This window comes from Diadema antillarum, unplaced genomic scaffold (assembly GCF_040938485.1).
Source record: "Diadema antillarum isolate AM-2024a unplaced genomic scaffold, OU_Dant_1.0 scf00000082, whole genome shotgun sequence".
NCBI lineage: Eukaryota > Metazoa > Echinodermata > Echinoidea > Diadematoida > Diadematidae > Diadema > Diadema antillarum.
Genome location: NW_027270971.1, coordinates 24,756 through 49,826, shown reverse-complemented (window position 1 = coordinate 49,826; position 25,071 = coordinate 24,756). Strand labels below are relative to the sequence as shown.

At 39.2% G+C, this 25,071-nt stretch overlaps 1 protein-coding gene across 1 annotated transcript; it reads right to left on the bottom strand.

Moving 5' to 3' along the window:
- Positions 1–5: 5 nt before the first annotated feature.
- Positions 6–21,350, bottom strand: LOC139717770 (Golgi-associated plant pathogenesis-related protein 1-like). Its single transcript, XM_071629272.1, has 4 exons — positions 20,908–21,350; positions 6,808–7,029; positions 3,986–4,066; positions 6–3,126 (listed from the first exon to the last, which is right to left on the bottom strand). The coding sequence occupies exons 1-4, from the start codon at positions 20,942–20,944 to the stop codon at positions 2,966–2,968; spliced, it is 501 nt and encodes a 166-aa protein (XP_071485373.1). The 5' UTR covers positions 20,945–21,350; the 3' UTR covers positions 6–2,965.
- Between the last annotated feature and the right edge of the window lie 3,721 nt (positions 21,351–25,071).

Here is a 25,071-nt window from a genome sequence, read left to right as displayed (position 1 = left end):
TCCTTAAAACACTGTTTCTATACCTCTAGTAACGACATTAACAATGACGACAAGATGATTGCTTTAATCATTATTATCATAATGACATGAACGATATTCTTTCTTGACAATCAAAATGATGACACGAATAATTCAAAAATTATAATAAAAAAATGAGATGAACAACAAAAAATCAAAAATAAAATTCTCGATTTGCGAGCTCGCCAGGAGCAAGAAAGATTTTTTGTCATTTCTTTTTGATTATTAAAACAAGAAAAAAAAAAGGTTTCCATGTTATAGTTTAAAAATCAAAATACAATGCAAAATGATCTTGCATTTATAGTTATGAGAGAAATAGTATTGCATTATACCAATGTAGCAGACGATGATCTTAGGCCGGTGTCTCGTCACAAGCTTTCACATTGAAATCATTCTGTTACAGTCACATAATAACTTTTGTTGCTTCTAATTCTAATCTTTCCACAAGAAATCGTCTTTTAGTTCGAAAAATTAACTCAATCAATCAAAGCATAACACAAAAAGAGTTCCACCTATTAGAACGCAATGTTGAACATCGCGTTTGTATGAAAGCAAGGGGGGGGGGCAAAATATACAGTATATACATTACACATAAAACAAAATAAAAATCCCCTGTAATATTTGGTGCATTTCTTTTTGCATTTGCTATGTTTGGTCTGTATCAGATACGATTTTAGAATTTCTGAGAATCCTTGTGACCTTCATGCCTTCTTAAGTGATAACTTTACTTTCAATGGCTGAAGTGAATTCATGCGTATTGTCTGCTACTCCCTCTTTAACTGTACATGCATACACACAATACGGAAGACATAATAACCGATAAGGCCCTTGCTTTGACAAAGTCCGTTAATACACTTACTATATATATTGATAATCAGAAGGAAAAAAAAACACAGTGGTGTTATTGTACACGACACAATACTTTTATAGTAAAGACACAGGTTATATAGCACATGTTTCGACCAATAAGAGTATAATTTATGCCCTGGCTGCACAAAACAAGCAAAATATATATGGTGACCTATCGTCTCCTTTATTACAAATTTCGATACATTTTGAAAACTTTGCATACGTTGTATGTCAGAGATTTTTATTTTCTTCTTTCTTTTGGTCGTTGCTTACAATGACACATTACATCAAACATCAGAATTAAATAATAGCAAGAGATTAACATGACATGGGATGGTAATTATCAATATCAGCCATCGCCTCTTAAGTTTTGCGGTAAATATATCACTCGCCCGACTTGCCAAATTAAGGCAATATGAGACATGTTTTGATATCAATAATTAACTTCTTCCGTTAAAGGGACAGTACAGTATTGGTTGAGATGAAAATTGGGCTTTTAAATTTTTGTGAGATACCAAGAAAACACTTATGATATAGTGCAGAGCATACCATTTTTAGAGGAATTCAAAGTTTGTTTGATAAAAATTGGGTTTGGAATAACTGAAACATCCAAAAACAAAGAAAAACAAAGCAATCGTTACAAAGTGTGGGTCCCACACTTTATCAGAATCACTCTTTTTTGGACGTCTCAGCCATTTCAAAACCAATTTTTTATCAAATAAACGTTGAATTCCTCATAAAATGCCTGCTCTTTCATATTTCATATGAGGTTTCTCATTGTCTCACCTAAAAATGCTAGAAACATGAAATTAGGTCTCAACCAGAACTGTTTGATCCCTTTAAGCAAAGGCATAACTGACAGTGTAGTAACTGTGATTTGGTTTTTGAGTGCCAACTTTACTCAACGTAAGATATCACTACGCGTATCATAACGTTGTATCTATATCAAACGTATGGTATAATGCATACAAATCAAGGATTTAGACAGATATGAGTAGCTTCAAAGTAAGCAATTCATGATTCCATTAACGGGAGAGAACGAATGACCCTTGGAAGCACAATTGAGAAAAGGATAACGAAAGTTTGATTTTAAATGCACATCTTGCCATGTAATTCAGTTATTGCGAAGCGAATAAACATATTCATAAATAGGTCCAGATTTAACCTGCATAGCACGATATTTTGAGAAAGAAACGGAAGACTTGTAACAGGAACAAAGAGGTCAAACGTCAGAGATATGAGGGAGGGGGGCTCTCGTTCTTTAAGGAGAAATGTGCTTTAATTCAAAGTAATGCGTTGTCGTGTTATTAAACTGAAAAAATGAACGTGAAAAGTTCTACATGTTGAGAAACTGATGTCTAGGATTTTGGACTTTACCGTAGTCCTTTCATTTGCGGAGATAGGCACTGCTTTACCAGTCACAAGTAATAACAACGACAACCGTGTAGTATTGAGGCTGTGTTTCCGTCGAAAGAGGAACATATGCTACAAAAAGATACAAAGGAAAACAAAACAAAACAAAATGTGTTGCAAGTGTCGCGTGCGTTTAGGTTTTAGTATTAATGACAAAATGAGCGCATGATAGGGTCCCATGGTACATCTCATACGGATTTCTGAGTGCTCCATTGCCTGAATGCTTCATCATTTCATTATACATACAATGCGAGCATAAAATGTCGACATGATAATATACAGAGTCTGGACAGCTTCAGAAGGAAACGTTTTAATCTTACGGAGACTTTATTCTCTTTAACATGACTTTATCCTTTCTAGCTGACCGCAGAAAGAAGAAGTAAGATGATTTTTCTCCAACGAATATAACGAACAGAAAAAAAAAAAGAAAGTTCCTTGACGTCCCAGAAACAAATTATAAATGATGAAATGAAAACACACGTCCGGACAATATCAAGCTAGTTTTCACAACGGAAGGAAAGCTGTGAAAGATCGGAAAGTGGTCTGACAGTCCGCAGCCAAGCGCTCACGTCTCCAACTAGCTAAATTGGCGAGCTGAATAGACGAGCTGAATAGACGAGCTGAAAGGCCGAGCCGAAAGTCGGAAGACGAAAAGCCGAGCAGCCGAATGGACGTAAGATTTCCCCTACTTTTTCTTTGGCAGCACGTTTTCCTTGTACTGACCCTGAACGTTCCCCGCCGGTTCGTAGTTGAAGACGGAGAACACCTGGTTTCTGTTCTTCGGGTTGACTGCCACACCGATCCCCATCCTTCGGCTCTTCTTCCAGACGAGCTGGGTGAAGTGACCTGCAGAGCGGAAGTACAACATGCGTGAATGGCTGGGCCAGACCATTGAATGAGAGTTCACAGGGCAACACAGCGAGGTGTCACACTAACTAGTCAATTCTTTGAACCAGATTATGAAGATATCTGCGTGCCAGCTGCAGTGCTATTGCATGGGATGTTAGTCTTTGGTAACCGTCTTTAGTGTCAGTTATAGGGATCTTTCATAATCGGTATTCTCTCATGGAATTTCGAAAGTTTGTCATGCTGGACATTCTTTTGTCTGTTTCTTCGCACAACGACCCTTCAAAAGTCACAAGAATGTGAGATTGAAATTCTACCATTTATTAATTAGCTCTAGCTGCCTTCCAGTCATTCCGAAAATGAAATGGAAAACAAATACGTCGTTGATATTGTAAGAAATACAAATTGTAATGATATAGAGAAAGAGGGAGCGAGAGGCTTATATAGTTTAGATAGATAGATAGATAGATAGATAGATAGATAGAGAAAGAGAGAGAGAAGGAGACACGGACAGACAAACGGGGGGGGGGGGGTAGGGAGGGCCTGAGATTCGGGTAAGAGAGAGTCCCGCCGGGTATATTGCAGAACTATGATTAATTTGGCAAAAAACAAAACAAAACAAAAAAACACAAGCAGAAAGTAACTGAAAGTGATACAAAAGACTGTAGTTATTGCAGGCAACGTTTTCGTCTTACCTCCCTGTAGGGAACAAATAAAATAACATCATTTCCACATGAATCATATAACTTTCGGGTCATTATGCAATTCGAGAAATCTTTTATGCAATTGACACACATAAACTGGTATTCGACTTTTTTTTCATATAAGAGTTCGACTCTTGACACGTGAGGCTACTTACCAGTTCCAGACGAGAATCCACCGCCTCCAGAGAAGTTATAACGGCTGATTTCATCGTAGAAAGCTTTGGAAGCCTTTTCACCTGTTTCAGTTCAAAAGGATCGAAAAATGGGGGGGGGGGGGGTGGCAAATATAGAACAAAAGCTCATAATTATGAAACCATATAAAGTGTACAAGTCTCACAAGCAAACACACAGCGGGGTTGAAAATACAATTTAGAATCTCTTCGAAACGGGCTTAATAGGAACCTACAAGTACTTTTCCGCTAAATCGGTCTTGCTAAATACACCAATTCAATAGTTCATGCATATTTGCGTCCGTTTGTTTATCTAGTTGCAGTAGAAACGAATTTTCCTAACAGCTTCACTCAGGCTTCACTCACAACTGAAGTTTTTTTTTTTTTATCTACGTGAGCTTTCGCCCGTAGCTTCAGCTGTGCCAGACTGGCCTAGACTCGCCGTAGATGGGGGTATGGGCAGTCTTGGTGTCCGAGAGACTTATGGGGTTTGTATTGCCCCATGTCGCGCAATCTACTGAGCGTCCAAGGCCCCCGTTGGATGTGAATTAATGCTAGTAGTAAATCTAGTTGTAAATCCAGTGCTGCCTTAAAATATTATACATGTACTTATTTTCCCTCCAGTCAATAGTGTGGTTTTGGAAGAGGAAGTACAGTTGGTTTAGATAGGGATTCAGGTTTTTCTTCTTGCGAGATAATTGTTAAAAACCACTTATCATGCTTGTGAAATATCAAAATGCATACATAAGAGGAAGTCAAAGTTCATTTGATGTGTATTGATTTTTCGAATGGCTTACATCATACAAGAATAAATAAAGTGTTCCTAATAAAAGAAGGGATCCATCTTTCACACATCAGGACAATTTTGTTTGGTTTTGATTTTGCTGGGTATCTCAGTCACTTCATATAAATAAACTTATAATCGTTTAAGAATCTAAGCCTTTTGATAAGCTGTTTCTGATTATCTTACCAAAAAAGTTAGAACCTGAATTCCCATCTCAACCTAAACTATACAATCACTTTAAAGCGCAACGTGATCACTATGGCTGGGTTGCTTTGTTCAGCTGCGTTGTCGTCTCCACCTTCTCTTTGGGTCCTGGTGAAATGGATCCTTTCAGGATGAATTTCACCTCTTGTTGACGTCCGGACTTCCTGGTTCCAAATTTTCTGCCTGTCTCGGTATTATGAACCTCATCACTGATAGATCTTGCAATGTAGGACCTACACTGTACTTTAAACACCACTTCAGTTTAATCATGCGGTGATAATTATTACTTTATTTTCTTAAAGGTGCGCCTATAATCCTCTTATTTTAGAGAGAAGTCTGTTCTGTTCTGTCCTTCAATCTACAGTCTCTCGATTGGTGTATTCGTTAAGAGGTCAGTTACATCAAAGGACACTAACGACTCTCAGTTCCATGGTCAGCTGCCTGATTTCCTCAACGAAATCTTTCGAATTCTGGACATTGTGGTCTGACTTACCAACCAAAGGGAGCCAACATATCTACCAAAATATATCTGTTTGTTGTAGCATATCTACAGAACCTACTAGTAATGTAATAAAGGGCACAGAGGAAAGGGCGGTGAGTTGGCTCAGTCGGTAGCGCGTCTGCCTCACGATCACGCGGCGCGGGTTCGAACCCGAGTCTGGACTGAGCAATGTTGTGTGTAAACATACCGTCCCCTCTAGCAAGAGGCAAAACACTCTGTCCCTCGAATAGGACATAAAATGGAGGTCCCGTGTATGAGAGAGTCACAGCTCATGCACGTAAAAGATCCCGCTTCATTCATTCATCGCAAAGAGCAGGGTGTCTAACCCGGTGAAGTGGTCCCACCCCACATCCAGCTGGACCCCATGGAAGACCAGCTTAGTGTAGCTGAATATGGGCTATCCAGCCATCTTCACAGATGGAAAATGAACAACAACAACAACAACAACAACAACAACAACAACAACAACAACAACAACTTTACGTTTGGGAATTGGGTGTGCAGTATAGAAAAGGATGTTTTGCGTGTGTGTAATATAAGTGATTGCACCCTTTTTTGTGAGTTATCCCTCTTTCTTCAAAGATGTCAAGATGGACTGGTTTTCTCTGGTACTCAGGCGCTGGACCTGTGGTAGGTTGCTCGTTTGTTTCATGATCTTCTATAGCATGACTTCTCTCGGTTTGTAAGACTGCCAATATCCCATCTTCTGCGAGTAGCAGACGAAGCGTGCAGTAATCAGCAGGCGAAAGCGCAAGAAGGTCGAAAAAAACTTTGCTTGTTAACTGAAGAAACTTGGTTCTTATGCAGAGTTTTAATACTCACCTCATAACTTCTTCAAATGTATAGTCGTAGTTTAGTCACAGTGCACTCTAAGAGAAATGGGTTCAACTTTGCACTTTTACCGGTGCCACACTGGGAGCACCTTTACGGGTGCAACTTTGCACATTTCAGACCCGTGTCAACCTAAAAGGTGCAATTTTGCACCATTCCTGTCTGAAAGATGAAAAGTTAAAGGTAACAGTGTAAAGATGAGCCTATTTTTCGTATAGTGTAAGGTCTACTCTTAGAGCAAGTAGACTTCAAAGATTGACACAATAATCATTATTGACAGTAATTGCACGACATAAAGTGTAGCTGTTCGTTATCAGAGAATGCCAGGCAACAAATAAGTATATGTATAGATACTAGTGCTATGCAATATTCCCATTCTCTCTGTTCCATAGTTCATTCAACAATTATTATAAACCCACTCAAGAACAAAGAAATTAACTTGGCAGGTGCTATTAATCACGTTAACACACCCTACATCCACCATACCTGTGATATTTTCGATCCCCGTGGAGTCGTATGCGTAGTGAATGTTTTCCCCGTACTTGTGATCAGTCCGGTGAGCCAACTGCGCCTTCTTCGCGCATTTGTCCGCCCAGTCCTGCGCGTACTTGTTCAGTCTGTTGTCGAGCTTGAGAGCGGGCGCTCCGTGCATCGCGCGGTATTTGTTATGCGCCTTCACAGCATCTCTCCTGAATTTCGATCGGAAACCTATGGATGAGAAATACAAGAGAGAGAGAGAGAGAGAGAGAGAGAGAGAGAGAGAGAGAAATAAATAGATAGAGGGGGGGGGGGCAAAGAACAACGAGGAGGCAAATTTAGTCATTTATCATGTTATAATATTTTCATTTCTAGCCACAATAACAACTTTACGAAATTCAAAGTACATTTGTTAGATATTGCCTGAAATGGCGGGATCATAAGAAGCACACAAGACGATTGTTGGAAATTTAACCCGACAAACAGTATGACATTTTGTTGTGTAGACTTTGGAAAAACAAAAAAGTGAGTTCTTATGTTCTCACAGTTATTAGCAAGTGTTTCGAATTTCGAGATGTGACTGACTCGTGGTTATTCTATATTCTCTGTAAAAGTATTAATCATGGTATCGTCACTACGCGTAACGGTTTACTTATAGACAATGATTTTCCCTTGTCACTGAATTCTGAATATCTTTTTTGTTTTGTTTTGTTTTGTTTTGTTTTGCTTTTTTGGTCATGATGTACTCCATCATTTGGGGGGATTTTTTACAAGAATCGATATCGCATAATCACATGTCGAAAATCACACAGGCCTAGGCAGACTTGGAATGCAAGAAAAAAAAATGCAGACACAAGAGAAAATACAGATACCAGAGAGAGAAAGATAAATAGATACAGAGAGACAGATATAATTCATTATCGAACATGATAATAAACATGAAAGCACCGGTATAATTGATGAGAGAAAGGAAGAGAGCGAGGGGGGGGGGGGGGGAAGGGGTAGCCTGCAATGCAAGTTCTGACATAGTAATTAGTATACACAATCTGGAGCGACAGTACATCGGCGACATAACGCACATCTTTGCTCGACGTCGAAGGTAATACTATTATCACGTGTGTCGTGATGCTTTGGAGAATGTCTGCGCGAGTGGATAATTAGCGCACGTAGAAATACTCCAAGGGGGGGGGGGGGGTGTACAGAACACATGGCTACTGGCCCACTGTGACTAATGAGTTGGGCCTTTTTAAAGAGCATCATTACTTGAACGTCCGTCACTGTCACTTGTCAAGTTATTCTGCCCCTTCATATCGAGGTGAACGTGGACATGTATTCAGTACAAGGCATTTTCCGAACTTTCAGTTTCAGATTTTTTTAAATATCATTTCTCTACTTGTAAATCAAAAATCCAAACAAATGATCACGTTCCCATCAGTGTATTTAAGAGAAAAAACAATGAATATGATTACGTGATTAAAAATAGTTATCATCATAGTTAAAGGTTAATTTGGAGGGGACCGTCATCAGTAAATAGGGTGGTTTGCTTGACTGGGATAATGGATGGTCTCTGGGTGATAGGTTCTTTTAATTCTCCTTTGAAAACAAAGGAACGAAACAAATAACAACTTGAGCCTGGATTTTATAGCAGCTTCGTTGAATATCGTCAAAAGGATGACACAATGAGAAATTCCACTTTGCAAAGACTTGTCTTTGATAATCCGTTGAGCCCCCCCCCCCCCCCCCCAAAAAAAAAGAGTGGTAAAAACAAAAGGAAGATAGATTATGGTTATGGGAACCAACCGACTGATTGGAGCCGGGAATGATGTATGACATCCCCCGGCAATTACAATGATTTCAGTTAAAAGAGAGGACAATCATTTTTAGAAAAATGTGATACGAGAATCACATTTTGCCCATGTTTTATCCACACAGCGAATAAATAATTTTCCTGAAAAACAAACAAGTCAATCTAAAGATTATTCTCCTTTTGCTTATAGAACGTTATTAATGGTGCAGTCACCATCATCATTATTAGATAGCGTTGTCTATTAGATATCATGCTTATATAGTTCGTTTGAATTGTCCTTATATTTACGATGACGATAATAACAATAATGTTCATAGCAATAATTGCAACAAATATGGGAAAAAGAGACAGTAACGAAAACACTGATCGTATTGATAGCAATGTTGTTGGAATATTGATGTTAACGGTAATATCGGTAGTTTCACCAGCTGCGTGCCATATCTATATAACATATATTGTCAATATATCTTTCACAATAAGTAATTAGGCAACTCACATATCCGGTGGAAGTACGCCAAGAGGGTACAATAACAATAAAGTAGTTACTTCACAACAGAGACAATCTGAATTGATTCGCTGACCCCCATGTTTCAAAGAAAATTGATTGCAATGCGTGTCTGCCTTCCAGGGCGCACGGTGAGGGCCGTCTCGGAAGATAGGGACGGCTCAACGAAATTCCAGGGATGCCTTCGTTGAGCCCACTTGACTGGACATACATTAAAGGTAGACATCTCCAGACAAGTAAAGTGAAGGAAGAAAGTAGATGAGTCAGAGGAGAGAGGGAGAGAGAGGAGAGCAGGGTGTATAACTGTACAGTCTAATGTGAATATATTCAAAATTTGGTAATATTCCGTATTCAGATTGTCTCTGGGATTCAGCAAGTTAACCGTGTTAAATATCTGGGTGTTATTGTGATCAGCAGATAAAATGGGACATCCATATTGACAATATGGTGAAAAAAATTGGGAAAATGATAAGCTACCTGGGTAGTTTGAGAGGTGTCCTAAATGAATCTATATTAAAGTTAATTTATAACGCTGTTATTTTACCACGTTTTGATTATGGCGATGTTGTCTATGGCTCTGCTTGTAAACTGCATATTGATAGATTATAGAAATTACAAAGTAGGGCTGGCCGGTTAATATTCCAGATAAAACGGGAATCTCATGTTTCGAACGTGGAGATTCACCATGCTCTGAAATGGGACACGTTGGTAGAAAGAAGAAATAAACACCCGATGACAATCCCATATTTGTTTAGAACACTCCACGGTATGACCCCAATACTTCTCTGAATCTTTTGATTATCTCTCTCACCCTTATTCTTTGCGTTTCGGAAACAAACTTAGTTTACCCAAACCCTATACTAAATTTCTCAAAAGATCATTTGCATATCGAGCGGCATTTATGTGTAATAATCTACAACTTCTACAACCGGCTGCTCGATCAGCCTTAAATTTGAATGTTTTTCCAAGGAGCTTGTTTGAAGCTCCTTGGTTTTTCTAAGGATGTATACAAATTCATGAATCCCAGTTGCAATGTATTGTTTGCTGTGACAGGACAGCCGGGTTTATTTTGTTCTGTTCTGTTATATTATAATGTTTGATTATGTGATATCATGTATGTTTGTTGTTGCTCTGTATTTTTCTTTTCATTCTCTTTCCAATTTTATCTCTATGTATCATTCTGTTTCTTCGCATATTTTAAAGGCTTGTTTAATTATTATGTAACTGGACCCCATGGAAGACTAATGGTGCCATGGCGGCACCGCTGAATAGTATGGGCATTCAAGCCGTTTTAAGTTTTTTTTTTTTTTTTTTTACGGAAATAGATACCTACCTACCTACCTTTATACTTTATGTGTGCATATTACTTGTGCAATTTGACAAGTTATAAATGCATTGTCTACAGACTAAGGAAGTTCAGCTAAGTCATTTATGGAGAACGAAATTGTCTGTTTTATCGAAAGGAATCCTTGGAATGGCGTCAGTTGAGCCCAGTTGAACAGCTTTGCCGGATAATTAGCGAATTAAGGTGCTGTGCTTTGAAATTGAAATCCCAAGATACGGAATCTTTCAAGATAAGTCGACCTATTTCTTTGTAATCATCATCACATTCACAATGATACAAAAGAAACCTAGACAAAAACCAAATAAAAACCAAGAATAAAACTTTAGCAAAGCCTTTTACTTCGTCGAATTCCATCGCCGCAGATTATTTGACGGCAAAATGAGAAGCTGCAGAAGTTGTGTTCTGACGTTACCAGAAGTCATAGTCATTGTTGTTTAAAGAAGAAGATACCCTGTGCATGTGCGTAACGTGCAACAGCAAAGACGCGATCTGGCAAAAGCTAGAACTCTGCTTTAATAAGTCAGTACATGACAATACCGGCACATTATATTAGAAACCGTTCCATCATTTCAACATGTCAAAATGGTGGCCGCTCAATTGGCAAGACGTCCGTTGGCGCATCACGTCCACTCTCGTGTTATCGTTCTGCGCGGTGATTTCTCTGTGACGTAAACAAACAAATCTGAGCGTCTATAACTAACGAGGGATGCCCAACCTCACAGAAATGAATCGTGAATTTCCGCCGCTTAATCCTTGCCGAACCTCCATCTGGTAACGCCTTCGCAAGTGTACGTAAACTAAATGTCAGTGGCACCCAAAGAGTTAACGTACTAGACAGCTCCTTTCCGACGATTGTCTGTTATGCTTGTTTGATGTCGCTGCCTCGGGGTTGACATAGACGTGGGAGGCATGGATCCCGTTACTCCAGTCTCAGCTTGAGAGCGGTTATACCGGTCCATCCCACGCACGCTACCAGTACGTGATGTTATCTCGAGCTCTCATAGAGCTTCATGGCGAAACCAATGAGGATACCTTCTTGGCTGAATTTACCGCCTGCCTGCCGTGAGAAAACCCGGCTATGTACTCAGGAAGATTGGGGCAACGCCATGATCCATCCGATAATAACGACGTTAAAGGAGGGGTGGTTTGATCCGACGGTATTAACCTTTTTGACTGGTTCGATATCATTTTTTTTTAATATTCTGGAACAGACATCTCGGCTAGGTCAGCATGTTATCTTGCAGATGTGCGAAAGAGAGAAAGGGCAAATGGATCCCGGCAGGAATGAGAAAGGTGATAAGGAGGAACATAATCATATAAGGCCTGTAATCAACATACTAGTATACAAGATTGTATCAATGCGAGGAGGGGTTGCTCTCGAGTTCAGATAAAAGAATGGCATAATCGCTGATGACTGGTGCGTGTTAGTCTGATTATTTAGTCGACTCTGTCAAGGAGAGAATACCAAGAGGTCGGGGGATATATAGTGCCATGGGGAAAATACAAAGATATCGAATATAACAGACAAATAAAGAGAAAGACAGAGAGAGAGAGAGAGAGGGGGGGGGGCGAGAGGGGAGAGGCATACACGTATAATTAGTAAGAGACGGATGAGAGAAAATTTTACCCCTCATTTTTTGTTTTTGTATTCAAATTCTTGTCTAGATTTTTTGTTCCTTTCTTTCTTTTCATATTCACGTCCTCTTCTATAGGAGAACGCAAGAGGCACAGTGACGAAAGTACGTCTTTTAACCGAAGTGCGTGACCAACCTTGCCCTTTGATCGTGGCGTCATCTCTATAGCAACATGTTTTTATGCCTCCGGATAACTCCCATCGTTTTACACTGAGGTATACCAAAATATCTTGGGAGTTCTTTCGAAATACAGTGTAGTTAACTCTAACCCTAGATGGCGGTGGGAGAAGGATGTTCCATCCCCTTGATCTTTACACTATAGGACTACTCACTTGACTGTTTTAGGAAAAGGGGGAATGATGAATCGTGTCAGTCATTTTATTCTTTTTCAATTAGGTACCTGCTATCCTTTCTTAAACAGTTTCACTGGTTTTTGTATTTTTTTAATTGCCTTGTTTTGGTTTCTTTTGATTGTTTTCTTTTATTCTAGTAATATTAATTACTCATGATATTGGCAAACTGCCAAGCTTTGTGCATACTAATTATTGTTGGCAATCGCTTTCTATGGAAATTAGCAGAGGTACAGAGGTTAAATTTACAAAGGTAATCATAGATGTATAAAACGAAAATTGTTGAAAATAGTTATATTTCTGCGTAAAGTCGGCATACTTATAAAGGAATGCAATACAGAGAATACATCGCGTCAAATCAAATTAATCAAGTCGTATAATATGTTGTCAGAAGAGCTCGTATAGCATGTGTAGGACCCTACAGTCCAACAGTTTTCAAACGGAAAACATCGCCAAACAGTAATTATTAAATAAATTATGGTCCTCGCAGGAGTAAAAACAAGCGAGGTCAATCGAAAGCGTCTGGATAGAAGTCTAGGCGCACAAGTTCTTGACCCAATGGTCCTGATTAATTTTTCGGAGGTTTATCTGTCTGGTAATAACTCGCACAGACACAATTGAATGTTTGTGCTTCGAATGCCTTGTAAATACTTTCTGAATGAGTAATGCACGACCCGTCAACATCGCGCAACTTGTCTGGTATGATTAGTAGGTCGCCTGCGCGAGGGGATCACAGGGAGTGTGGAGAGAGATAGCGAGCGGGAGAGAGGGAGAGTTTAGAGGTGAACGGAGGAGATAGAACGATGGGGGGGGGGGAGGGGTAAAGAAATAAAGAAATATAGGGGAGGGGAGGGAGGGGTATTGAAGCCGGTAAGGAGAGTATTTAAAGGGACTGACAGTACTGGTTGAGGTAGGGATTCATGTTTTGAACATTCCTAAGTGAGATAATGAAAAGCCTCTTATGAAATATGAAAGAGCATGTAATTCTAAGGAGGATTCAACGTTTATTTGATGAAAATTGGTTTTCAAATGGCTGAGATATCCAAAAAAGTGCTAATGATAAAAGGCGACATGCCCCAACTTTATCAGTATCTCTCTTTTTTTTTTCACCTTGTTTTTGGATATCTCAGCCATTTCAAAAAAGATTTTCATCGAATAAACTTTTGATACCCCTTAGAACTGCATGCTCTTTAACATCTCGTTGAGTGGTTTCTGAAAATCTCACATAACATTAAAAGCTAAATCTTCACCTCGACCAGAACTGTACACACCCTTTAAAGGCATAGTTTACCATTGGCAGTTGAAACAAAATCCCAGCATTAGTGCTTCAAAATAGTTCTAAAATGTGAGTTAGGGATAGAAACAACCGATGTAAATATGTGAATCAGTATAATCAATGTAATGAGAGTATCATTAAATATAATTAAAATGCGAACAATAGTTATAATAAAAATGTTTCCAAACTTAACCGTCTACAGTCATGGTTTAATTAGAGGGCGCGCGCCTGACAGGCAGCCGTCTTACGAACTTTGTCTCCCAAAATCACTTCATATCGACAATATTCTCGTGTCAACCTACTTGAATCAAGTATCAATGTGTTCGTTAATGCATCGTGACCTCCTTGGATCTTATTCGTGGCACTTTGGAGTCGCTTTTTCTTTGAATTAACGTTTCTTCAAACACTTGCTCTCGCTACCTCCAAGCTCAAGTTGATTTGCCATCTGTCTCTACACGCTTGTTCGCTTTACGTGTTATACAACATCGGGCATTGGATTATCAGCCCTTTTCTAAAGAAGCAAAAGAACTCAACCCTCTTCTAAAGATCGTGACAATGAACGAACCGCACCGATGGGTTTCTTCAAGGCATTGATTCTTGTCTACACGATACTCCTGGTAAGCGAATGCGAATGTACTGCTTGTGTCCGCCATGATGACCATTCGCTCTATCCGTCCTTCCGTGCAAAAACAGCTAACTGTTACGCTCCGAAAAGATACTTCAACGCCCCGGTAAGATATTATGCGAACTCATGTGCCACATTCAACATTCCTTTGATATGCTGTGGTGATATCAAATCGAACCCTGGGCCCGTGTATCGAGCTCCGTGTACCTCACATCTTCACGATGAATTACCTGCGAGTAATGGATTTACATACAACTCGACCAAACTGTATAGCTTGGCACATTTTCCTAACCCGTACCTCTCCGAGAAAACCTGGAACACCATCAAAGAACTTGGCATCAGAAAGAAATTACCAACTCATCGAGGTACTCGTGCAGGGAGAAGGAAAAGCAAGCATTTTCGCAACCATATACCAACGGTCAATGAAGTCTACAGGCAGAAAAGAGACGTTTCGAACAGAACCTTGAATGCACATAACCTAATTCGAGTCCATTCGTCTCGTCTTTCAAGCAGTGGTGATCATTGTAAGTTATCGTTACCGTCTTTCCTACTACTCAATGCACGTTCACTACCTAACAAATTTGACGAACTCGAGTCCACCATTCTCGAACACAACATCGATCTCTGTGCAGTCACTGAAACTTGGTTTCGGCATGATTTACCCACTGAACTAGTGTCGATTCATGGCTACTCTGTGTTTGTTAAATCAAGAGTGAATCGTGTCGGAGGAGGGGTTGCCTTTTACGTGAAACATGACCTGTACCCTTCTTATCCAAGTGACATAGTTGTGCCTGATGACTTAGAGGTAACCTGGATTCGTCTTCGCCCTACTCGTTTGCCCCGGGATGTTTCTTGTATATTCTGCGCTGTTATTTACTACGCACAGCCTGACACAACGACAGCGAACAGACTGATTGAACACCTTCTAACCAGTATCGACACGCTGTCGACATCCCATCCTGATGCTGCTTTCATTCTATCAGGCGATTTCAACCAGCTAGACGTGCGACCTCTTTTGACAGATAACCGATTCATTCAAGTGGTTAATCAACCTACCAGACTGAGGTGACCGCATATTGGACAAAATTATCAGCAACGTGAGCCAATATTACTGCAATGTTCAAATCTTGTCTCCGATTGGAACATCTGACCACGCGACAATACTTTGGCAACCTCACTCCCCATGGCAAAAGATAAGCAACATATCCAGTCTTCGCGTGAACCGCCCTATGCCCGACAGCGCCAAACGCTCGTTCGGCAGGTGGATAAGCTCTCATGATTGGTCAGAAGTTACAACGGCCAACAGCGTCAACGCCCAGTGCGAATCGTTCTACCAGTCTCTTCGCGACGCTATAGATCTACACTTCCCGAAACGCCATGCAAAATTGCACTCTCGTGACAAGCCCTGGATGTCCGCCGAAATTAAGTTACTTATTAAACGTCGTCAGGTGGCGTTCCATAACAAGCGGTCTACTGAATGGAAATGTCTCCGAAACCGTGTCAAAGATGAAATCAGGAAAGCAAAGAAAGAATACTACTCTTCTCGAATACAGCGCTTAAAACGAGAAAATCCAACCGCATGGTACCGTGAAATCCGTGTCTTAACTGGCAGTAGAAGTGAACCTCCTCCCTTTGTGATCGACGGAATAGAGCCCTCTGATTTCAAGGCGACTGCCGACGCGATAAGTGAATATTTCGTCGCGATTTCAGAGGATTTACCTCCATTAGATTTGGCTCTTCTTCCTGCCTTTCTCCCTCCCCCATGCCCTTGCCCAACAATTTACCCATGGGAAATTCAGAAAGCCCTACAAAAAGTCAAACTAAAAACAGCATGCGGACCGGATGAGATTTCAGCACGGATCATACGTGAATATTCATTCGAATTAGCCACTCCACTCGCACATATCATTAACTCTTCGCTACAACAATGTGTTGTTCCGGATATGTGGAAACGTGCTATCGTAATCCCGATCCCAAAAGCATCCCCACCTAGGCTTGACAAACTACGCCCCGTCTCGCTTACTGATCATTTTGCAAAGGTCGCTGAAGGCTTTGTATCCAAGTGGACTTTCAACGACATGCTGCCAAAACTAGATCCACATCAATTCGGGAACCGGAAGTTTTTGTCTACATCACATTGCATCATTAACATCTTGCACCACATGTACGTGAATGCAGAGAAGTCGAAATCGTCTTCCACGCTGGTTCTGACTGATTTTACAAAAGCCTTCGACCGAATCGACCATTCTGTAGCGATAACTAAACTCATCAAACTAGGAGTTCGCCCTTCTGTGATTCCATGGATCGCAGATTTTTTGTCCTCACGTCAACAATGTGTACGTTACAAAAGCACACTCTCCGACTGGTCAAGTATACATGCAGGTGTCCCCCAAGGTACTCGATTAGGTCCCATTATTTTCCTCGCAATGATCAATGACTACCAACCCCCTCCCGGTATTCAAGCGTATAAGTATGTTGATGATGTGTCTCTCGTTGAATGCCGCTCCCAAAATCAACTATCCAACATGCAACTGACGGTTACTCAGTTCTCTGAATGGTCTCAAATGAATGGAATGAAACTCAACCCTGTCAAATGTACTAGGATGGAAATCTCTTTCATGCGTGACCCCCCGACAATTGTTCCTATTCGACTTCAAAACTGTGTCATTGACTGTGTAGACACAGTGAAACTTCTCGGTATCACCATACAAAAAGATCTTAAGTGGGACTCTCACATTGCAGACCTTGTTAAACGTGCCAACAGAAAGCTTTACATGTTACGCCTATTGAAGCGCCATCATCTTCCAATCCCCGATATGATCGCGATATTCCAAGGTTACATCAGGCCTATATTAGAATACGGAGTTCCCGTCTGGAGTGGTGCCATTAACAAAGAGCAAATCGCGACACTGGAGCGGATCCAGAAACGCGCTCTTCGTATTATCTTTGGAAGAGATTACACAACCTACGACCAAATACTGCTCGCGCATGAACTTCAATACTTGGAAGAAAGGAGAAAGCTGATTTGTTTGTCCTTTTTCAAAAAGTCTATGAGAAACGCTCAGCAATTCAGAGACCTTATCCCACCAACTCGTCAAACTGAACGTCAGTTACGACACACTCGTAGTTTTCAAGAGATACAATGCAAAACCAATAGAATGAAGCAAAGTCCTATTCCATACCTGGTTCGGCTATACAACTCTCAGTAAAGCTCCATTATATTCATTGTTTGGTCTTAATACTACGACCTTGCTTATGTTTGTTTATTTATTCTAAAAAGCAGATGTGCAATATATATATATATTTAATATAGTATGGATTTCAACAATTCGCTTCTTTGTGTGTGTGCCAAGTGGCCGTCTTGTTTGTTTCTTTCTCTTCTCTTCTCTTCTCTTCTCTTCCCTCTCCTTCTTCTCCCTTCCTCCCTACATGGTCCGGTTATACAATTCACTGTTAAGCTTTAGCATAACAATCCCAATGGTTTATTGGTCACACTCTCTTTATGTATTTTTTTTCTTTCTTTCTGGATGCAAAATGTGCAATATTCATTTTCTAAGCTTTGCATTGTATTGTATTGTGCTCTATTGCATTGTGTTTACGTACGCTTCCAACATGGAATCGTCTATGATCAAGCTGTTATTTCTTTTTCTTCACTCTCTCTCTCTCTCTCTCCTTCTTTTCTTTTGTGACAAATACTTGTACTTATTGTACATTGTACTTAACCTCCCAAACTTTTGCAATTTGCTCTCATTTGAGGTTTATCAATGTCTTTTGAGCAATACGTCCGTTTAAATATGTAATGCATATGTGTGTATACGTGGTATTTTTTTTTTAAATTCCAGATATGCACGGTCCGTTGTTGTTGTTGTTGTTTTTCCCCTATGTCAATACCGATGTTTGAAACTCATGTTAGTATTATGTGAATGTTTACAAGGCAGACTGCTATGTTTCTGTTTTCGGGGTAATTTTTTTTTTTTAAGTCTCTCATATCTTCCCTCGCATCCGCTATAGTTTTTGGTTACATTGATTCCTCTTACTCTTCACTAGATTATGTAACACTCCTCTTCTTCTCACCTTCTTTCTCCCCTGCATAGTTATCCCTCCGTTACGGTTACTGTTTCGATTGGGCTTATGGGTTCCAATGTTTTTTTTTTTTTTTTTTTTTTTTTTTTTCCGATGATTTCGAGATAATGCGAAATATTTTATTTGATATGAAAGAGTGTAAATTTTATAGAGGAATTTGATTTATTTTATGTAAATATGTATATTTGTAATTCTGTTAATTGTTCTAGTCTTTGTACATTTGATAATTTCATCAATTCCATTTTTCTTCCGCGGACTGTTTATATCTTTATTATGATATGATTCATTTTATGGAATTGTTAATTTTTTTTTAATGCTCCAGCATTTTGAAGTAATGAACAGTTGCATACAAGTGATTGAACTTATAAATGTATCTTAACTGACGATGTTTATGTTTTTTTTTTCTTACGCGGACTCCCGCTTTCTTTTTCTCCCACCCTCATTTCTGCCTCCATAATCCCTATCAGAACCTCCGTCTGTCTTTCTTCCCTTCCTCACTTCCTCTCGAGTCCATATCCGACTGAATATAATATTTGTTCATAATGGAAATGCTCTTTGTATAATTTTATCATTATTTTATCTATATTGTGTATGTGTTATACTTTTGTAACATCGTGCAATTCAGTCTCTGACTGCAATGCGATCGAAATAAAACCATTATTGAATTGAATTGAATTGAATTGAATGACAAAAATAGTGATATCTCCTTATATTTTAGGATTTATTGCAACAATTTTATATGGTAGGATGTTTTGTGATACAACTGATCGACCTACACATATGCATCAAAAGTGATATCTTGATTTTTTTTTTAAAATCGCTGCTCCCAAAGGTAAACAAGACCTTCAAAATAAAGAAAGAGCGAGGGGTGCTGTGAAGAAGGGAGGGGTGTCTGAAGAGGGGAGGAGGGGGTATGGAGAGGAAGGGGGTGCTGGAGTGGAAGGGCGTGTCGGAGGGGAGGGAAGAGCAAAGAACGGGGTATATGCTCTTATTGCACTGACATAAATACGCTCCATTGATGAGTAAATATTGACTCGCGTGCACCATGTGGTTCCTCTCTCCCTCTCTCTCCGAATGTATACAAAATACCTCAAAGTAGATATCAAACATTTTCTGTCTATTTAGGGGAAGTAGACCAACTGTGACACCGCTATACATTCGCAGAGAGAGAGAGAGACATTGCACACAAGTAGAAGCTCACCATTGTGTCTAAACGCCTCTGGGCCTATGCTATAGCTAATCTTCTCGACTTAAAGGGGATGGCTAGTAACCGATCAGTGGGAATCAGTGGGAATGCTGAGGGATGATTGTTCCAATCCTTGTGGGATTCATTTAAGAGTACATTACATATCTACTGTTGTGTGAAAATTATTTGCTTCAGAACGGTCTCATATTCAAGTAATGTGCAGATTAATGCCCCGTCACTGACCACAGGGACGCTTACCTGGAAGCATTAAACTGCACATTACTTGAATATGAGACCATTCTGAAGCAAATAATTTTCACACAAGAATAGATATATAATGTACTCTTCAATGAATCCCACAAGGATTGGAACAATCATCCCTCAGCATTCCCACTGATTCCCACTGATCAGTTACTAGCCATCCCCTTTAAAGGCATAACAATACCCTTGCACTTAGGCATGTGCCTCCATTTGGAAGTATCCAATTCACTTTTTTTTCTTTTGTTTTCTTTTTTATTTCTCCCGTTCTTGTCACTTTGTTCTCATAGTCTCCCACAACACATTATTCTATAACGAAGGGTTAAACAGGAGAAGGAACAATATAGGCCGACTAAGATTATGGAGGTGAGACATAGTAGCGTCAATGCAATCGTTATATAATGGAATTATACCGATAAGATACAAATCATATCATAGGGGACAATAGGTATCTGCGGTAATATGCAATAAATGTGATATTGTGAGTTTAAAATGTGAAAAAAAAAATATATATATTGACCTTATGGCTCTTTTAAGTGTTCATGAAGAGCATTGCAATTTTCAATATCACTTGTATCACATTGACAGAATTAGGTTATACAGCGAGGATGTGTTTAACTGTTATCCAATCCGACCATTCGCGAATATCATTGTTGTCATTCCGTTCCTCATCATATCAATATGATGAGCATGATGATTGTTACTGAAAATATTATATTCGCCCAAAACCCTCTGCCAAGATAAGGTAATTGCTGAAGCCATAGGACCAGCTAATTATTTGAAGTCGCTGCATCTCTGGACAAAATAATTAGCGTTTCTTACTATAAGTGAACTAATAATGGGAGCTCGTCATGATGGTGAATGGAGCTAATCATATGGTTCGTGATATCAACGATATCTTGATGCATACGAGATGGGCACATGCGCAATGCACATTAATTGCTACCTGTCTGGCAATATTACAACGTGTCAACTTGACAAGAACGACAGACGCAGTGGAACAACGAGTTAATAAGGAGGCATTGCATCGCCCTACTCACCACCCATCCCGCCATCTCGGCTCATGCATCCTCCCATCTTAGCCTTCGACGTCTGCTGGTGCAAGGCACACGAAGAAAACCTGCGAATTTCAGCACAGGAAACAATTTCCTCCTGGCTAAAAGAGCCGAATCATGTATTATGTCTGGAGACAGCTTACTCCCACGAGAAGCTCGGGGAGATGATGACTTTCGCTGCAAAAGGTCGCGGATATCTCCGAGACGTGAGCCGACATGTATCCACTACGATTACTAGTATGACACAACGCTGGCTGACTGGTAGAATAGGTTCCTCAGTGTTCACGGCGATGAAGGAATGATGTACAGAGAAGAGGGGCGCGACACCTCTCCGGAACGGGAGAAGAAAAAGGACGGAAGAGGATCGCCCCCAACAGTGGAGTGAAGTATGTAGTCTTGAAAGAATCCGACCGCTGAATGAGCTTGTATAGAAAACGAAAGTAGACAAGCGCAATAAGAAACTTTAGCTAGAACCGATTACTGTACTCATGCCACAGCACAGTTTAATATCATTAGATTGGAAGGATCAACATCCCTTAAAAAAAAAAACATCATTAGTCTATCTAATTACAGCGACTGCTGCCACATTATTCAGGACCAACACATTGTTTTCCTCCTTTCATCTTGCACATCGGTTCCACACCTCTTTCTGCTTATTACAATGTACATGTAATTGCAAATATTTCGAATATCTAACTTTAATATGCGATATTTCAATAACAAAACGGTGTTGACTATACTTAAAAGGAATAAATGGTGTGCTACATTGTATATTAAACAGTTTGTTACTTCGTAAACTTATTTTTTTTTCCCAGACACTAACAGTAAAGGTTATGTGGTGATGACGTTGTTGCCTAGTTTTGCACGTGTTAGTGAAATCAAATTCCATACGAAGAGTTTGTTCGCAAAAACCGATAAGTCCATTTTTGAAGATTTTGAAGTACGGTCTCTGCCATAAAGTACAAAACAATACTTTAAAATGATATATTGGTCACTGCATTATAAAGGTATATTTGTGAAGTTATGGTCAAAAGAAGTAAAAATGTTCTTATTATTCTCTCCTTTTTCTCTGACCTTTAATCGCAAATATCTCCATTCGGCAAATATGGACTTATCGGTTTTTGCAAACAAACTCTTCATACCTTTCCCATGTCATCCCGATTCCAATAAAATCTTCAACTTTCTGTTTGCTTGACTTTCGCCCACTCATATCCTCACTTGGAGGCGTATAACCTTTAACATCTTACAGTCTTGGGAACAGCCCCCTCACATTGTGTCAACGCAGTCACGTGAATGTATGACGTTTAGTAAAGGTTGTTAACCCTTTCTGTGGCAATAAGTCAAATATGCACATTATTTCACACACCAACCTATGAGAAGGAAATAAATGTGGAACACAGAGGGGTAAGCGTTGTTACGGACTTAGCAGGATGACGGTTTGTATCATCTCATTTATTTCATTTATTTGATTTCGAACAAAAAATGCAATTGCAACGAGACATTTGAATATGTATAATAGTTACATGAAACTACATTATCACACATACATGTGTCATTTTTACACATGATTGGACATAATTACACGAAACTCTATATAATTATCCAAATATCGTATGGGATTATTTGCAATTGTAAGACTGGACATTGGAACTGCAATGAATAAAATGAATAAATGGAGTCAATAAGTTATACCTGATGACAAAGAAATGAAGAGAGAGAGAGAGAGAGAGAGAGGGAGAGAGAGAGAGAGAGAGGGGGGGGGGGGACGCAAAGGCCAGCTCGTTAAGGGCTTAGCCCTTGCTGTTCAAGGCTCTCTTCAAAACACTTTCCCCATGTTTCCATGGCAATAATACGTTTCCAATATTACCTGCGCAATATGTAACGAAAAATTCGGTGTCAATGTGTATGGTCACGAGATCATAATCTCGTAGCAGCCAGTGCTTTCTATCACATCTATGTAGACACAACGAGAAACGCTTACATCACTTAGACTCTGTCTTTATCCAGTCTCTGTACTTCACTCTTTCCTCGAGGTAATTGTTTTCTTTCTCTGAAATTCCTTTCCCAGTATATTCTTGTTTCTGTCATACACCTTGCTCTATATTTCATACTCCCTTTATATCACATATATTAATTCCCCCTATATATTTCATGTTTACTCCCTTGTGATCTTCATGATATATCACTCCTTTTATATTTCATATATTAACTTCCCTTCTCCATATATTCCATTGAAAATAACATACAACTGTACGCTGTTGGTAATTATCAGATCTCCCTATAGTGTCTCTTGCTCTCTCTTAATTTTTCCTCTAACTTCGTTCCGATTATATTCTATTTCTACCATTCAATTCAATTCAATTCAATTCAATTCAATCATAGTTTATTTCCAATCAACGAAAATCAAAAACATAGTACAATGTATACATGTCATTAAATGACATTGTTCAAACGCTTGCAAAAGATTCATGTAATATACGAGACAAATTATAGAACAACATATATGTATAATAATAAAGAGGAACACTGTACAAATACTACGTGGGCGAGCGGAAAATAAATTCGATCATGGAAAATAGTGATCCACTTAAAAGCAAAGCTTGTCGGACGTGGATCGCTAGATAAATAATGAGTGAATGATATACTATTCTATAACAATATACATGTAGTTATTTTGAGATACACAGGTCGGGAAAAGAATAGAGAATACCAATGCTATAGTGCCCGGACACTGTTCATTGAACCACGTGTACCGGGAAAATATGACAAGGACAATACATTCGTACACACATTCAATTACCCACACACATATAAGACGCGAGACAGTACCGAGAGGAGAGAAGACGGTAACAATACAAGTCTGCAAAGAACAATAGACAGGAAAGGAAAAAGAGAGAAGAAAGAAGAGAGGTCTGCACACAGAACACGCCAAGTGCTGCGACATCAGGACAGGTGAAAGCTCAAGCATAAATTATAGCAATTTAAATTATCTAAGATTATAAGTAGAAAGTAAATGTTTTCTGAGTTTATATTTAAATGTGACAAATTTGGGGGAATCTTTTAAACTATTATCTAAATTATTCCAAAGTCTGGATCCGGTATAAAGAAATGTATTTTGGGCATGTGCGGTTCTCATTAACGGAAGATGGAATTCGTCGGATCGTCGCGTGGGATAGTTATGAACATGACTGTTTCGATGAAATAAATCGTGGAATATTTTAGGTAAAAAGGTACTGTTGTAATTAAACATAAACTGACCAAGCTGAGACACATACAAATCATTTACTTTTAATATTTTATGGTCAGAAAACAAAGCATCTGTATGTTCTCGGGTATGTAAATTAAAAACAATTCTAAGCGCTTTCTTTTGCAATAAAAGAAGTTTATCAAGTAACATCTGATATGTATTACCCCAAGCAAGAATCCCGTAGTTTAAATAAGGGAGTATCAAACTAGAATAAAGAGTTAATAATGCAGATGAAGGAAGATAATATTTTAATCTATTCATTACGCCAATGTTACGTGAAATAATTTTACATATGTTATCAATATGATTCCTCCATGAAAGCTTGTTATCAACGCAAACACCAAGAAATTTAAAAGAAGAAACTTCTTCTAAGGGAGTAGCATCAACTGTTATATTGCCTGGGAGGCTATCTAAAGAATTACTAAAAAGCATAACTTTTGTTTTTTGAATATTTAATGACAATTTGTTTGCGTATATCCATTGTATGACCTTTATCAATTCTTCATTGACTGTTCTTATTAAGATATTTGGGTCAGGGTGGGAAAAAAAAGATTAGAGTCATCCGCGAATAATATGAATGATAGTTTCTCCGAGGATCTATGAAAATCATTAATATAAATAATGAATAACAATGGGCCTAATAAACTCCCTTGTGGAACACCACATGCAATTGTTTTACTTTGAGAGTCAAAGCCGTTGACATGTACAAATTGGGATCTTTCTGATAGGTAACTCGTGAACCACTCCAAGGCCTTTCCACGTATTCCATAATGAGACAGTTTGGCGAGAAGTATTCCGTGGTTAATCGTGTCAAAGGCCTTGGAGAAGTCAAAGAAGATACCTATTGTGTGTGAAAGTGTGTCGAGTGCGTGTGTGACTTTGTCGATGAGGGCAAGTAGTGC

Coding starts and splice junctions, on each gene's coding strand:
- LOC139717770 (XM_071629272.1), bottom strand. CDS start 20,944: ATGGGAGGATGCATGAGCCGAGATGGCGGGATGGGTG. Junction 7,030..20,907: donor CCGAGATGGCGGGATGGGTG/GTGAGTAGGGCG, acceptor TCTCATCCATAG/GTTTCCGATCGAAATTCAGG. Junction 4,067..6,807: donor GGGGATCGAAAATATCACAG/GTATGGTGGATG, acceptor GAACTGAAACAG/GTGAAAAGGCTTCCAAAGCT.